The sequence below is a fragment of the Lynx rufus genome, unplaced genomic scaffold (assembly GCF_022079265.1).
Source record: "Lynx rufus isolate CCGP_SWC_20201006 ecotype Redwood Valley unplaced genomic scaffold, mLynRuf1.p SCAF_19, whole genome shotgun sequence".
NCBI classification, from domain to species: Eukaryota; Metazoa; Chordata; class Mammalia; order Carnivora; family Felidae; genus Lynx; species Lynx rufus.
In genome coordinates, this window is record NW_025814833.1 from 4,648,817 (window position 1) to 4,664,481 (window position 15,665).

Here is a 15,665-nt window from a genome sequence, read left to right on the forward strand (position 1 = left end):
TCGGCAAAGGCATGAGCTTTGGAGAAGTCGCACTTGGACCCAAGCCTTGGCTTTGCCACTTACAAACTCTGTGACCCATGAAAACTCACTTGACCTCTCTGAATCTCCTTCATAGGATTATTTTGAGACATAATGCATACAGAATGCTTAACCTGGGGCCTGACTATCATCTGGGAAGCCTTAGCATTTGACAACTCTTATTACCATGTCCCAGGTACCTTGAATCCGCTTGGGCAGCAGCAGAAAGCTTCAATCACTTGGCTCTAAACAGATCTCTAGTCCATCGGGTTAACTTCACTCAGGTATATGGCATTTTTAGGAAGTGTTGAATAGGACTGGTTGGGAAAAAAAACCCACAACAACCCAAGGCTCTACAATTATACAATTAGAATGTAATCTTTTTTTTTTTTTTTTGGTTCAAGTTTGACCTCTGCTAATTGGAAGGAATTGGAAGGAAATAAGATCTAACACCTCTTTGGGTTGAATAGGTGGGTACATGTGTGTGCACACGTGTGCAAGCCTGCTCCTGCACATACATGTGATTTTTCTCAAAGCAGAGCCTATGACATGTGTTTGTACAGTGCGTCAACACAAATTGCCTAGGAGTAGGCTTCCCCAGATACTTTAATGTACACAGCAGGTTGAGTCACACTATCAGTTAACATAGAGTTCCTGGTACTACCCCCTTCCAGACTCCCTACTATCGCTAGGTAAGCAATCCTAGGCTACTCAACACAAGCTGACTCATACTTACTGTTAAAACATGACTTGCCAAAGGAGAACTTTCTGCATGATTCTTCCGTCCAGGAAATGAAACAAAGATTTCCCAAATCTAAGAGGAGAGAACTTCCATGATCCTACCTACATACACTCCTGTTTCACAGTCTTATTGGAGGTCACTTTTGACAGTTCTCTGGAGGACTTCCAGGAAGGTGTCCAGAGAGCACATTTAGGGACTGTGTGTTCACACCAGGTTGTTTGTTGAGAGAAATTCCAGTCCTTACACACAGGGATGGAAAGGAGAAGAGAAACTCACTGCTTAACACTATCACAGAATTCACATGAGAACCCGTAGTCTGGGACTCTCAGTCTCCTGGTTTGGAGAATTGTAAAATTATGTGCCACCTCTTCTTTTTACTGTTTTCAAGACAAGTAGGTGTTAACCTGGAATAAGGAAGTTGTTAATGAGAATGATGTTATTCTAGGTTTGTTTTTCAACAAATACACCAGGATCATGCACATCCAAGTGAGTGATACCCTTTCAAATAGTCACTTTGACATATCACAAACTTGGAAAAGTGAATTCACCAAACATAACTATGCCCAATCCTTCAAGTCACAGTATACCATAAGTTTTGAGCACATATTCTGGAGTCAGCCGACTTGAGGTGAGGTCCTGACTCTGGCGTTTATCTGATCTTCAAAAAAAATTCTCTCTGAGCCTCATTTTTATCAATAGGATGGTTACCAGGGGCTGAAGCTTTGGCCAGCAACAGCCCTATCTTGAGGAGGATGACGGGCAGCCATTTCACAACAGCAGACTGGTAAAGGAAGATTAAAATGGCTGCTCACTAGATGTGTGTCCTAAAGGATGGGGAGGGGGAGCAGGAGCCAACGGGTACCGCCCAGCGAAGAGAACACAAAACTACCCAATACATGTGTAATAGGATGTGGGTTATATAACAGGAATAGTTGAGGTCAGTTGAGAGAGGTGAGAATATGAGTCCTGAGTCTATCTGTTGCTGTACACGAGATTTATGTAAATTGCTTCACTTCCCTAAACTTCTATTTCTTCACCTTTAAAATGGGGATAATAATCCTACTTACCTCATAAGACTGTGAAGAAGATTAAGTGAGATATTGCATATGAAGCACTTAGCACAATGCCTGGCCAATAATGTGTGCATGCATGTGTGTATGCGTGTGTGTGTGTGTGCATATGTGTGTGTGTGTGTGTGTGTGTGTGTGTAAAATCACCTAAACATGGTCCTTATCCTCATTGGGAGCTTGCATTCTTAGAGGTATGAAGAGGACCAGTACATGAATAGTTGTGATATCCACTAAGTGCTGTGCAAAAATTAATGCTATAACAGTGAGATCACATCATGTGGGAATCAGGAGACAATCTATGGAGGAGTTAACATTTGTGATGAGGCTCACAGGATGAGTAGATTTCTGATAATTCAACTTGGTGGGGTAGCAGATCAGGAAGGAAGGAATAGGCTTGCAGAGGCACAGGGATGGAAAAGTAAGGCATGTGTTCAGGGAAAAGAAAGTATGCAGTTTTGTTTGGTGACCACTTGTAAGGCCTTGGCCAGCCCTGACATTCTTTGGTGCTACAAATTGCAGAAAATAGGAGGGGTAGGTTGGGCACCTATTAAATGCTGGATAATGTTTATGCCTTGGAAAAAAGGTTATGGGGAGTCATGGAAGATTTTTGAGTATGAGAATGACCCGTTTAGATCGAACTTTAGGAAAACCTATCTGGCAAGATTATATAGGATGGATTTGAGACAGAGGAAAATTGGAGGCCAGGAGATGGGCCAGGAGGCAACCACAACTATCTAAATGAGAGCTAACAAGGACCAAACTAGAGGATGACAGGACTCATATTCTCACCTCTCTCAATCGGCCTCAACGATTCCTGTTATGTATTTCACAGGTAGTTTTGTGTTCTCTTCACTGGGCAGTACCTATTGGCTCCTGCTCCCCCTCCCCATCCTTTAGGGCACACATCTAGTGAGCAGCCATTTTAACCTTCCTTTACCAGTTGGCTGTTGTGAAATGGCTGCCAGTCATCCTCCTCACAGATAAGGCTGTTGTTGGTCAAATCCTCTGGAGATGGAAAAGAGAAGATAGGCTGAAGAGCTCTCAGTAGGATTTGGTACTCCTGGAATGGCAGAATGATTAAAGTAGGAGTCAAATAAGAGTTAATGGGGTGCCAGCCACAGCGGCTGGGAAGTAGCACATGTTTGGAGACCAGAGGATGATCTGTGTGAAGTAAATGTTGAAGTGCCAGTGGGCCATGTAAGTGGAGTTGCCTAGCAGGGAGTTAGAAAAAGCAATGAAGACTCAATAGTGCTGTGATTGCACAAGGAATTTTTGAAACACTCGCTTCGGAACCATTCCAACAGGAATGAATTAAAGCCTTTAAGCACTGACCAGATTCTGCCCTTCTAGATGGTATTTAGAATTAAAAAAAATCCTACAAAACCATAAAAATATGTAGAAGGAAGTCCAATAAATTTTGGTTTTCCTGTGATGACTACTTCAAGAATCAAAAAATATATATGAAAATCTTTACTCCTAGATCTGTCTCTCTGTTTCTATCTCATGCTGGTGCCATAAGTAAGAATGGCTTCAGTCTGTCTTTTGGGAACCCAAGACAGCCTTCTGAGCCTGTTCCCAAGCCACACAAGTACAACAGGCTAATTACTTTATTATTATGTCCTGTTTTGTGAGCACAAAACAACATCACTGAACTTGATCACCTACCTTATTTGTTAAAATTAATCTCAAATGACAAAGCTATTTCCAAAGACCAAATTCTTTCAAAGGGCAATGATTTGCTTTGATTTAGGACATTAGGACATCTAAAAAAAAAACATTTCTCCCTATCTCACACAATACACAAAGATCAATTCCAAATGGATTAAATACAGATTCCCAAATCCATTCCCAAATCCATTAACAAATACTGATTGAGTACCTACTATGGGCAAGGTGCTCTGTTCTAGACCCTTGGAATAAATAGTAAATGAAACGGAGAGAAATCCCTGCCCTCTTGAAACTTACATTTTAGCTGGGTGGAAAAGTTAACAATAAGTAAACTGCATAGTGTGTTAGAAGGTAATGACTGCTACCTAAAAAGGAAAACGCAGTGAGGAATTGGGAGGGCTGGAGTGGAAAAATCTGCAGTTTTACGTTGTGTGAGCAAGGGAGGTGTTGAAAACTTAAATTTGGGTGAAGACCTAAAGAAGATGAGAGAGTTGGCCCTGCTGATACCTGGGGTTAAAGGGTCACAGACAGAGGAAACTGCCAGGGCAAATGCCCAGAAAAGTGGGAACGTGCCTGGCTTCTTCAAGGGTCAACAAGAACAGTGTGACTGAAGCAGGGTGAGCAGGGAGGAATGGTAGGAACTGAGGTGGAGGGGGTGAGGCAGATCATTTTATAGCATCTTCTCAGCTACTTTAAAGACTTCAGCTTGTACTTAGAGAAATCGGGAACTATAGGAGGATCTTGAGCAAAAGTGAGATGTGATCTGACTTACATGTGAGAGGATCATTCTGGCTGCTGTGATGAAAATAGAATGTAAGGAGACAAAGAAGAAGCAGGGAGATCAGTTAGGACGCCATTGCAGTGAGCCAGGCAATTGATGCTGGTGGCTCACACCAGGGTGGTAGCAGTGAAGGTGGGCAAAGTCATCAGAGTCCAGTTATATTTTGAGCATGGATTCAAAAAGATTTGTAGACAATTTGATGTGGTACATGAGGGAAGAGAAGCAAAGATGATGCAAAGTCTTTGGCCTGAACAACTGGGAGGACAGAGCTGCCATAACTGAAAGGCGGAACAAAATTATAGAAGCATTAAGAGGAAATATATATTAATATTGTATAATAATACATAATAAAATTTCTATAGTCTTGGATTGGGGAAAGCTTTCTTTTTTTAAAGTTTATTTATTTTTGAGAAAGAGAGAGAGAAAGCAAGAAAGGGAGGGGCAGAGAGAGGGACACACAGAATCTGAAGCAGATTCCAGGCTCCAAGCTGTCAGCACAGAGCCCGACATGGGGCTTGAACTCATGAACCATAAGATCATGACCTGAGCTAAAATCAGATGCTTAAGCAACTAAGCCACCCAGGTGCCCCTAATTAGGGAAGGCTTTCTTTTTTTTTTTTTTAATTTTTTTTTCAACGTTTATTTATTTTTGGGACAGAGAGAGAGAGAGAGAGCATGAACGGGGGAGGGGCAGAGAGAGAGGGAGACACAGAATCGGAAACAGGCTCCAGGCTCTGAGCCATCAGCCCAGAGCCTGACGCGGGGCTCGAAATCACGGACCGCGAGATCGTGACCCGGCTGAAGTCGGACGCTTAACCGACTGCGCCACCCAGGCGCCCCGGGAAGGCTTTCTTAAGGAAGACATGAAACTCACAAGCTGTGAAGAAAAAATTCCCAGATTAACTACAACAGAAGACATGAAATTTAAAAAAAAGACAAAATGCAAACCTTCTTTATGGGAGAAGATGTGAAATTAAAAAAAAAGTGACAGACTGGAAGAAAATATTGATAATATATATACCAAACTTAGTTCCTCTTAAATTAGTTCTTAATTATCAATCAATTAATTAATCCTTAATTAAGGGATATGAATTAAGATTCCTAAGGTATAAAGAGCACCTCTATGATATTAAAAGACAGATAATTCAATGGAAAGTGTCCTAAGGTCATAAACAGGCAATTCACAGGGAAAGGAATACCAACTAGGTCAGTAAACCTATGAAAAAAGGCTCAGCCTCATTAGAGAAATAAATATTAAAACAGCAACGTAATACCAGCTTTCACCCACGTTACCAGTAAAATATATGACTGATAATTTTCGTTGTTGACAAGGCTGTGGGAAACAGGCACTCTCTTTTTTTTCTTTACAAATTTTTTATTCAAATTCTGGTTAGTTGGGGCACCTGGGTGGCTCAGTCTGTTGAGCATGCATCTCTTGATTTGGCTCAGGTCATGATCTCACAGTGAGATCGAGCCTCGTGTCTGGCTCTGCACTGGACGTTGAGCCTGCTTAAGATTCTCTCTTGCTCTGCCCCTCCTCTGTGCTCTGTCTCTCTCTGTCTCTCTCTCTCTGAAATAAATGAACAAATAAATTCTAGGTAACCCAGTGAAAATATTGGTTTTAGTAGAATTCAGTGATTCATTACTTACATACAACACCCAGTGCTCATCACAAGTGCCCTCCTTAATACCCATCACCCTTCTAGCCCATCCCCCACCCACCTCCCTCCATTAACCCTCAGTTTGTTCTCTATTGTTAAGAGTCTCTCATGGTTTGTTTCCCTCTCCCCCCCCCTTCATCTGCTTTGTTTCTTAAATTCCACATATGCAGTCTTAGTGAAGGTGTAGATTTGTAAAGAATTTATGGTGGATAATATTGCAGCATCTACCAAGATTTAAAGTGTTCATATCCTTTGGTCCAGCAGTTCAATTTCTAGGTACCTAATCTACAGAAATAATCACACAAGCAGGCGGAGATGTAGGCAAAGGGATGTCCATTTCACCAATGTTAATAATAGTGAAAAACTATTAGACATAAGAATTGGCCAACAAAAGAATGGCTAAGTAAGTTGTGGTACATCCGTACTGTGAAATATCATCCAGCCTTCAGGCATATAAGGCAGCTCTACAGATGTAGTTGGACATGCTGACCTAAAGAGACAATAAAAATGCTTTTTCAAGGGAAGAAACAAACTATAGAACAGTAATGTGTAGTATGATGACCTTTGTGATTTAAAAAACAGCCACCATGCATGCGTGTGTGTGTGTGTGTGTGTGTGTAAATTCATAGACGCTCTGAGAAAAATGTGAAAATCCTATTGTGAGCGTGGCATGGGCTTACACATGTGGGTGAGAGAATAGAGACTTTCTTCTTATTCTCTGTGCACTCCTTTGTTCTTTGAAACCCCTTTACAATCAAAATGTGTTATTTTTGTAATTTTTAAGTTAAAAAAATGAGAAATATGTCAGATACTGCAGATTTCTGAAAGTTCCCAAAGAAGAATCCTGGAAGCGGTAACATGTTTGTTACATTAAATTACATTAAATTCACACTGTGCCATTGTGACAGGAAGAACAGCATCTAATGCGTGCTATGTGGCCTTGGGAAGGACACAACGTTTCTGAGCCTCTGTTTTTTTTTTTTATATGGAGAATGTAGATAATACCTGCCCTGTGTGTTTTCATCAGTTGCAAAGATAAAATGGAAAAGCAGTTGAAAAATTATAAAGCCTTGTAAAAATATGAAGCATACTTAATAATACTTCATGTGCTAGTTCTTTGTCAATAACATCAAAATTCAATACCAAGAAGAGAATTTAGATGATCTCTTTGAATTGGTTTTAACACAATTCTTCCTGTCCTGATTAGGTCTTACCTATAGAAGCAATGTAGGCATTGTACATCAATGTTCTAGAGAGTTATGTGTTTGCATGAGACATTCTGGTGCAGATGGGTTTGGGCAATAGCCTTACGTCATACTCTTCATGCCACCCATTTCAGGGCCAGCTAGCTTGGTCATAGTGAATTAATTAGAAAGCTTTTACTTAGCACCAGCTTTGTGCTTAAAATTCCACTGTAAGCAGGTAGCGAGATATCCAAGTTTGCCTGGGACTGTTACATTTTACACTGCCCGTTCCGTAATGGCTAATAGCAGCCTATTCACTCTCAAAAGTGTCCTGTCACCTATGGGGCATGGAAGGAAACACAGGAAGCCCCTGGCTTCAAACACCAGTCTTAGAAATTTCTTTCCCAGTCCCAGCTCTTCACCACTGGAAAAGCCAGTATTACTTTCATGGATCTTTTGGAGACTTAATGGACTCAGAACCAAGGCTGAGAAGACCTGCTGTGGACCTCCAGAGGGCTGCCCCACAAGTTGCCCTCCTCTGCAAAACCTCCTCCCTCAGACCATTTCTCTTTATTGCATTGCTTCATACTCCTGGCCAGAGATTTATTTGGGATGGGAGGGGGGAGCAAGCATTCCATTTTCAATAGTGTAAACAGGTTGGGGAACGTTTATGGCAATTGATTTTTTCCCCTCCTAACATAGAGCTGATTGATGGTCTGCTTCTATGGAGGAAGGGGACTGGAGGAATAAGGTTGGAAAGGAAAAGGTAGTCTTGGAGCATGGGTTATGGCTGATGAATTAGACCCTCCCTCAGGGCAACCAAGGAAATCAAGAGGCCAGGGGGCCATGAAAGTTGGGAGCAGCAAGGAAGGTGGGTGTCAAAAATATGCAATAGTTATTTGGGGAAAAATGTTGTTATGTTGTTTTGTGCTCAACCCATGTCTTAGGAAGGGAAAGGAATGTTCTTATTTGGCCACCTACTGCTCCTTCTCCTCTTCCCCTGCTCTATATGGCCCAGCACCCAGAATTCACACCAATGGCAGACTATGTGCCACATGAGTCTGGGAATGAGACTTCCATTTAAAGCATCCTGCTTTGACAGGAATGTGTTCTTGGATTCAGTCAATGGGCTTACCAATACATTTTTGTATATGCCCTTTCTTTCCTTATTTATCTTTTTAAGTTTATTTATTTATTTTCAGAGAGAGAGAGAGAAAGAGAGCGCAAGTGGGGAAGGAGCAGAGAGAGAGAGAGAAAGAGAGAGAGAGAGAGAGAGAATTCCAAGCAGGCTCCACACTGTTAGTATGGAGCTCAATGCAGGGCTCAAACTCATGAACCGTGAGAACGTGACCTGAGCTGAAGTTGGATCCTTAACCAACTGAGCCACCCAGGCGCCCTAGTATATGCCCTTTCTTAATTTGGGACCTGCCTGTATAAGACCTTGTCTCTGCCCTTGAGGGGCTCAGCTATTGGATTTAGGGGAGACCCAGTTAATAAATAAGAAACTACTGGAGAGCAAGTGCCAACCATAAGGTATTGGCTCTAAGTACAGTGCAAATCTTTCCAAGGTGGGGCCCAGACAGGGGTTGTATGCAGGTTCGTCAAAATTTTCACATAAGACGGCATTACTGATCTGCCCTAAGAATATGCATAGACAGCAAGAGGATGGAGGAGAAAATTCTAAGTAATGCTGGAATTCACCTGGAGCCAAGGTTTGGCACCAGCCATGAGCATGGACAAACAAGAAAGGCTGTGGGAAGGAATCAGGCCTGATGGAAGCAGTGGGAAATTGGCCCGGCTCCGCTGAGCTGGGCTCAAACATTCCCTTTAAAGTTCACAGAACGTATCAGTGCAGTGCGTACATGTTTCAGAGTGATTGAGGCAATAAATCGTGACAGCGTGTTTCAGGTGGGTGATTTAACATGACTAAAGTTCAGAGGAGGTGAGGGTCAGAACTTGGAAAGTTAGGGAATCCAGATGAAGGACTTTGGTCTTGTTGGAAGGCATCCATAATGGTGTTAATTGAAGATGCTTAGTCGGGGTTGAAACATCAGGATGTGGCTGGTACACAGGATGAAGGAGGAGGGAGTCAGGGAGACCATTTAGGAAGCTGCCACAGTAGGCCAGGGGTAAAGAGCTAACTACCTGACCCAGGGTGGAAGCAGCAAATTTGTGAAAGGACAAATGTGAGAGCCATTGCACAGGTAAAAACAACAGGACTTAGATATTGTGAAAGAAGAGCCAGAGGAGGCCTTCCTGCATCTGAATTTAAACACAAGAGGAACACTGTTATGAAGGCTTCTCACCTATGCAGCCTGTCATGCTCTCCTAGGGAACTCCCTTTCCCAAGAAACCCTATTGCACCTACTCAGTAACCTAATTCTGCAAAAATTCAGATTTATCCGATGAAAGTCTTTATTATTTTTATTATTATTTAAGTTTATTTATTTTTGAGAGAGAGCGAGCATGAGTAGGGGAGGGGCAGAGAGAGAGAGAGAGCGCGGGAATGAGAGAATCCCAAGCAGGCTCTACACATTCAGCACAGAGCCAGGTGTGGGGTTTGAACTCTTGAACCATGAGATCATGTGGGGCTTGAACTCTTGAACCGTGAGGTTGTGACCTGAGCTGAAATCTAGAGTTGGATACTTAACCCACCAAGCAACCCAGGAGCCCCTCCAATGGAAGTCTTAAAGCGTTTATTCACTCACCTGATTTTACAAAGTTAGGTGGGTGGATAAATGCTACAGGGTTTCTGACCAGGGAGGCCAAAGCATACTATTCATTCCACTGCCGAGGTAGTGAGAACCACCAGGTCTTCAAAAAAAAAAAAGTGTGATGTGTCCACAGTTGGTTCACACAAGAAATGAATACTTTTTGCTTCATAACTCCTGTGTCCTTCCTGTGAACCCTGTCTCCTGAGAAAATCTCAGAGCACGAATTTACTAACTTAATTTGTAAAAGGAGGTTAGTGGATCCATACTGTAAGACTTTTATGGAAATATTAGAAATTAATTAGCCTTGTCAGCTTTTATTTGCATAGGTTCACTTCCAACTGTATAGTCCCCCCAAATTTAACTTTTTAATAAGTATGATTTTAAACAATAAAACTTAGAGAATCTGTGTACAAAGAGCTTGAAGAATTTAAATACATGGGTTTATTATTAACACAGTAGCAAATATATCAAGAAACACGCCCCATGAAAAGTGTTTCAAAGAAACACACATCTGCTGTGAGAAAGGAGTATACCCAATAAGTAAGCCCAAAGAAGCTGTTTGCTTCGTGATACCAGAAGCTGTTTGCTTCGTGATACCAGCAGATAAGCCTGGCAAACCTTGGTGTGATTGAAGAAGCCAGTTTGACACTCAGCCTAGCCCAGGCAAGCTACCGGGCCTTGCCTGAGCTCAAGGAACCTCGACACAATGGTGTTCGCATTTTGGAAGGTCTGTCTGATCCTAAGCTGCTTTGCAGGTAAGGGAAGTGTCTCCAAACCATCAAAGATGATTGGGAACGGTTTTCTTTTAAACTCAAATCATGAATTTTTACATGTGTTCTTCTCTTGCACTTCAAGGGAATTATGATTCGTTTGCAGAATAAAATAAATGTTAGAACTCTAGCTTAGCAAATATAGGCCATGTCGTAAATGTAATTGTTTTATGTAGCATCTGAATTAAATAAATTTTCTCTGAAAAATCACAGTAGCTTTCCTTTTCTTGATTGGGAAGGTGAACAGATTAATTTACTCATAAACTGAAGTTTGCTCTAGGGATAGTTGTGTTTTTTTCTGTTTCAGTTTAGTGTTTCCTTTAAGGGAACTCACTGTGATCAACTTGCGTTGTTACAACAGGCAGAGCTGGGCTTGGAGGGCCTACTATGCTTCACTCTCTAAGATTTCTTTAGGTGTTGCTGTTTTCCAAGCCTAAGACTGTATTTTGGAAAATCCGTGAGTGATTTATTGCTGTACATGGCATGGGTGTTTTTAGGGATCCGAGCAAAACAAAATAATTTTTAAAGTCAAAATCCTGATGTTGGTTAGACCCAGGAGAGATCACTAATTCAGTAAATCTCTTGGCTCATTTTCTCAAGTACCAGATACATTTGAATCTGTTTTTATGATGTTAGCTAGGTACAATAATATTATTTACAGTCATGCTGATCTTGTTAAGCCATTGGCAGTATTAGGCAGTCATTAGGATGAGGTTTACTAAGCATATTTAATGACATAAGAAAATGTCCAGGATAAAATATTAAGTGAAAGAGCAGATCCACACATTTGACTAGAATAAATTGCTAGAAGGTTATATACCAAAGTGCTCATGGTGATTACCTCTGGCTGATGGGATTATAGATGATTTTCATGTATTCCCCAGCATTTCCATATTTTCCGGGGTTCCTACAAAGAATATTAGACAAGTTGTATAATTAAAAGTGCTACTTTTCGAAACTATATGGTAGTTAGTAATAGTTCTCTAGATGTTCATTACTAAATGTTTAAACACATGTGTTCTATGGAATCACCAGAAGACAATATTGCATTTATCCTGTAATCTAACCAGGACTCAGAGCTGGAACAGCTAGAACACCTTTCTCAGCTTCTGTGCTAATGGGACTATGTCATGTCACAATTTTCTCTTCCCCCAGGAATATTCATTTTAAACCTTAACTTTAGACAGTGAAAGTCTTTGTTCCTTCTTAAAGAGCTTCTAGTCATTAGCTAATTTGGTTATCCCTGGGTCTTCTGTACCAGCCCCCTAAAATCACACATGTAGTCAATAGCTATTTCTTTGTGCGAGGCCTTATGCAGGCCTATACTAGACAGCAGTTTTAGAATAGTTACAAGAATGGTTTTTACTGTAACTAACTAGCTAACTAACTAATAGTAGTTAATTAGTTAGCTAGTTTATATATGTAATATATATATTATATATATAATTTAATAGTGTGTGTGTATATATATATATAATTTACTGATTACAAGTGTAGTGTATGGTCATTGTGGAAAGGTTGAAACTATGAAAACATATAAATAAGAAAATAAAAATCACCAACAATTCTACCACTCAAAGATTTGGTTGAATTTCCTATATATATATATATATATATATATATATATATATATATATTTCCTTTGCAAGTGTATATATCACATTACAAAATTGGGTTTATACCTTGTATACAATTTCCCATTGTTTAAAAAATAACTTGGATGATGTTAAGGTTTTATTTGATTGTGACTTTTAGAACAAGGCCCAATCAGAGTGACCAATAAATACTTCAGAGCCTTTGTTCTTAAATGACTACATAACTGGTTTTGCTGGCATATAGTGTATACTGCATATCTGTACACAGATAATCTAGCTGGCCCATAGCAAAATATGATGGTATCAGTCTAGCAGATGGAATGGAAATATGGTATAATATATTGCTTCCTGTGCTTACATACGTATAGAAGTCTGAGAGAGGGAGATTTCAGTAATCTGTACTTGTCATTGGTAGTGCCCCTCAGTTGATCCAGATGTGGCTGTGAAATGATTGATACTGTTTTTATCAATGTGAAATTTGATGTGCTACCTGGACTTATTTCTTGGGCAGAAAGAATGTCCCGTTTTTTGGTGTCAAGCCTGGGGCCTGGCACATAGTGGGCTCATAGTAAATGTTTGTTGGAAGAATGAATCATCTGAAATGCTGCCATTTGGAACAACATGGATGGACCTTGAGAGCATTCTGCTAAGTGAAATAAGTCAGACAGAGAAAGACAAATACTGTAGAGTATCACTTATAAGTGGAATCTACAAAATCCAAACTCATAGAAACAGAGTAGAATGATGGCTACCAGGAGCTGGGGGGTGTTTGTCAAAAGTTACAAATTTCCAGTTAGAAGATGAATAAGTTCTGGGGGATCTAATGTACAGCGTGGTGACTCAAGTTAATAATACTGGATATATACTTGAGACTTGCTAAGGGAGCAGATCTTAAATGTTCTCACCACAGGGGCGCCTGGGTGGCGCAGTCGGTTAAGCGTCCGACTTCAGCCAGGTCACGATCTCGCGGTCCGTGAGTTTGAGCCCCGCGTCAGGCTCTGGGCTGATGGCTCAGAGCCTGGAGCCTGTTTCCCATTCTGTGTCTCCCTCTCTCTCTGCCCCTCCCCCGTTCATGCTCTGTCTCTCTCTGTCCCAAAAATAAATAAACGTTGAAAAAAAAAAAAAATGTTCTCACCACAAAAAAAGAAATGGTAATTATGTGATGTGATGGAGGTGTTAGGTAACACTATGCTGGCAATCATTTCACAATATAGAAGTGTATCAAATCAACACATTGTACACCTTACACTTACACATTATTATATGTCAATTATACGTCAGTAAAGCTGGAAAAATAAAAGAATGAATTAACTTCTCAAACCTCAAGCATTCAGAAATAATTTTCACACACATATTTAAAATCAGTTTTCTGTACAACTAAGCAAGACAGATTTTAATCAGAATCTTTCTGTATAATGTTATATGTCAATTACACTCCATTAAAATTTGATTTAATCAAAATCTTTCTTACGACTTCTTAGGAAGTCTTAGGTTAAATTCCATTGCAGGAAAATCATTTTCATAAAAAACGTCTTCTGAAAAAAGTTCACCCATATCATTTCAGATACTTGTAATATATATTAGTCACCTTTTAAGAAGATATGTTAATGTTTTCATTTTCTGGAGGTATGTGCTATGCGTTTTACAGCAGTAATATAATTGAACTTCGGTTTCACAGTCAAATCCAAAAAGTAAGTGATAATTTGGTTATGTTATAAGTCAAAAATGAGGCGATTATATGTGAAGTTGCTGAAAATTAAATCACTGCAAATGCCTCATGTTGAATATGGTTATTTAAAGGAATATTTTTGCTGTGGTATATTAAAAGAATAATTCCCTATAAGCAAAGTGCCTGCCATGTTGTAGGCATTAAGTACTGGAGTGAAAAACCACGACCAAAACATGAGGCACTAAAAAAATCTCTTAAAAACATTGGTTAATTTAAGTAAAAAGCATACACTTTGGATTAGCTTTTTTTAATAATAAGCACTGATTTTTAACAGCCATTACACATATTTCAACCACATATGTGTTGCTTGTTTTGATTTTTATTTATTTTTAAAAAATGTTTATTTATTCATTTTGAGAGAGAGAGAATCCCAAGAAGGCTCTGTGCTGTCAGTGTAGGGCCTGACGTGGGACTTGAACTCACCAACCATGAGATCCCGACCTGAGCCGAAATCAAGAGTTGGCGTCCCTTGTTTTGCTTTTTAATCCAACCAGGGTAGTGAGGGGAATTGCAGTTCTGAGTTTTGTTTAAATCAGGTACTAATCTTCATGTTGCTATTTATTCACAGTCTTGTTAATATAGAGATTTTTTCCCTGACTTTTTCAGTTTTAAAATAATTTCCCAAAGTAGAGTAAATTTATCCAAAGGAAGGGAACTTTTATTTTTATCTGCTTCTCACAGAATCACTTTCAGTTTGCAGGAAATTCTATTGAATGGGCTAGAGAATGATCTCAAAGTTTTAAGTAATGTATGGTAATGGAAACATGTGACATATCTTGTACATATATATTTTTTAATTTTTTTGAAAGAGAGAGAGAGAGAAAAAACATGAGTGGGGGAGGGGCAGAGGGAGAGAGAGAAAATCTTGAGCAAGCTCCATGGAGCATGACTTGGGGCTCCAAGACCCTGGGATCGTGACCTGAGCTGAAATCAAGAGTGGGACACTCAACCGACTGAGCCACCCAGACTCATGGGACATTTTTTTTTTTAAAGTTCATCTGTAAATATGTAGCTTTTGGCTCTGAAGTGTATTGTTGCTGTATTAGGGATGGACAATTTCTGAGCACCATCTTTTCTTTACAATTTAAGGATTGATTATGGTGCTGAGTATTGGGAATCTGGGCAATAAAATGGTCTGGAAGTATTATCTTGCCAACTGTTACTTATTTACAGGACACTGTGTGGTAGTCCTAGAAAATACTGTCTCACACTAGATTTGGAGGTTGCCATTCTTATTCTATGGTGATATTGTTGAGCTTCTACAGATCTCAACTTCTTTGGGCATTTATATGTCTCCTATTTTAAAAAAATGTTGAAAATGTTTAAATCACGTTTATAGTTCCCCAATCCTTGATTTTCGTTTGTCCTCATTCTGGTCTGTGCTCAAAATGACTTCCCACTGTGTTGATAGGTAAGGCATAGATTGTGTCTGTCTTGTTCATTATTGCTTCCCCAGTGGTTAGCACTATATGTGGCACAAAATAGGCTCTATTTGTGTATTTGTCGGTAGGCACCATGGCCTCTTCCATGGCTTGCCTTGTGTGAGAATTAACGCTTACTCTGCCTTCAAGCACTTATACCGAGAGCAGCTTTTAAAAGGTTTGGGGCGGGGGGGGGGGGGGGGAGGGGGCGGGAGCAGCGTGCTTACGTTGTCATAAGCTCCCACCATGAGCCCATCCCATAACAGATATTGAGACCCAAACTAGAAGACAAAAATGATGGCGAAAATGATG

The 15,665-nt window shown here is 40.2% G+C and overlaps 1 protein-coding gene across 1 annotated transcript in view; it reads left to right on the plus strand.

Moving 5' to 3' along the window:
• Window positions 1-10,544: 10,544 nt before the first annotated feature.
• VSIG1 (V-set and immunoglobulin domain containing 1) overlaps window positions 10,545-15,665 on the plus strand; it is a 36,653-nt gene continuing 31,532 nt past the window's right edge. Inside the window, exon 1 of the mRNA XM_047081794.1 lies at window positions 10,545-10,593. Coding sequence (XP_046937750.1) covers window positions 10,545-10,593 — 49 coding nt within the window. The remainder of the gene's footprint in view (window positions 10,594-15,665) is intronic.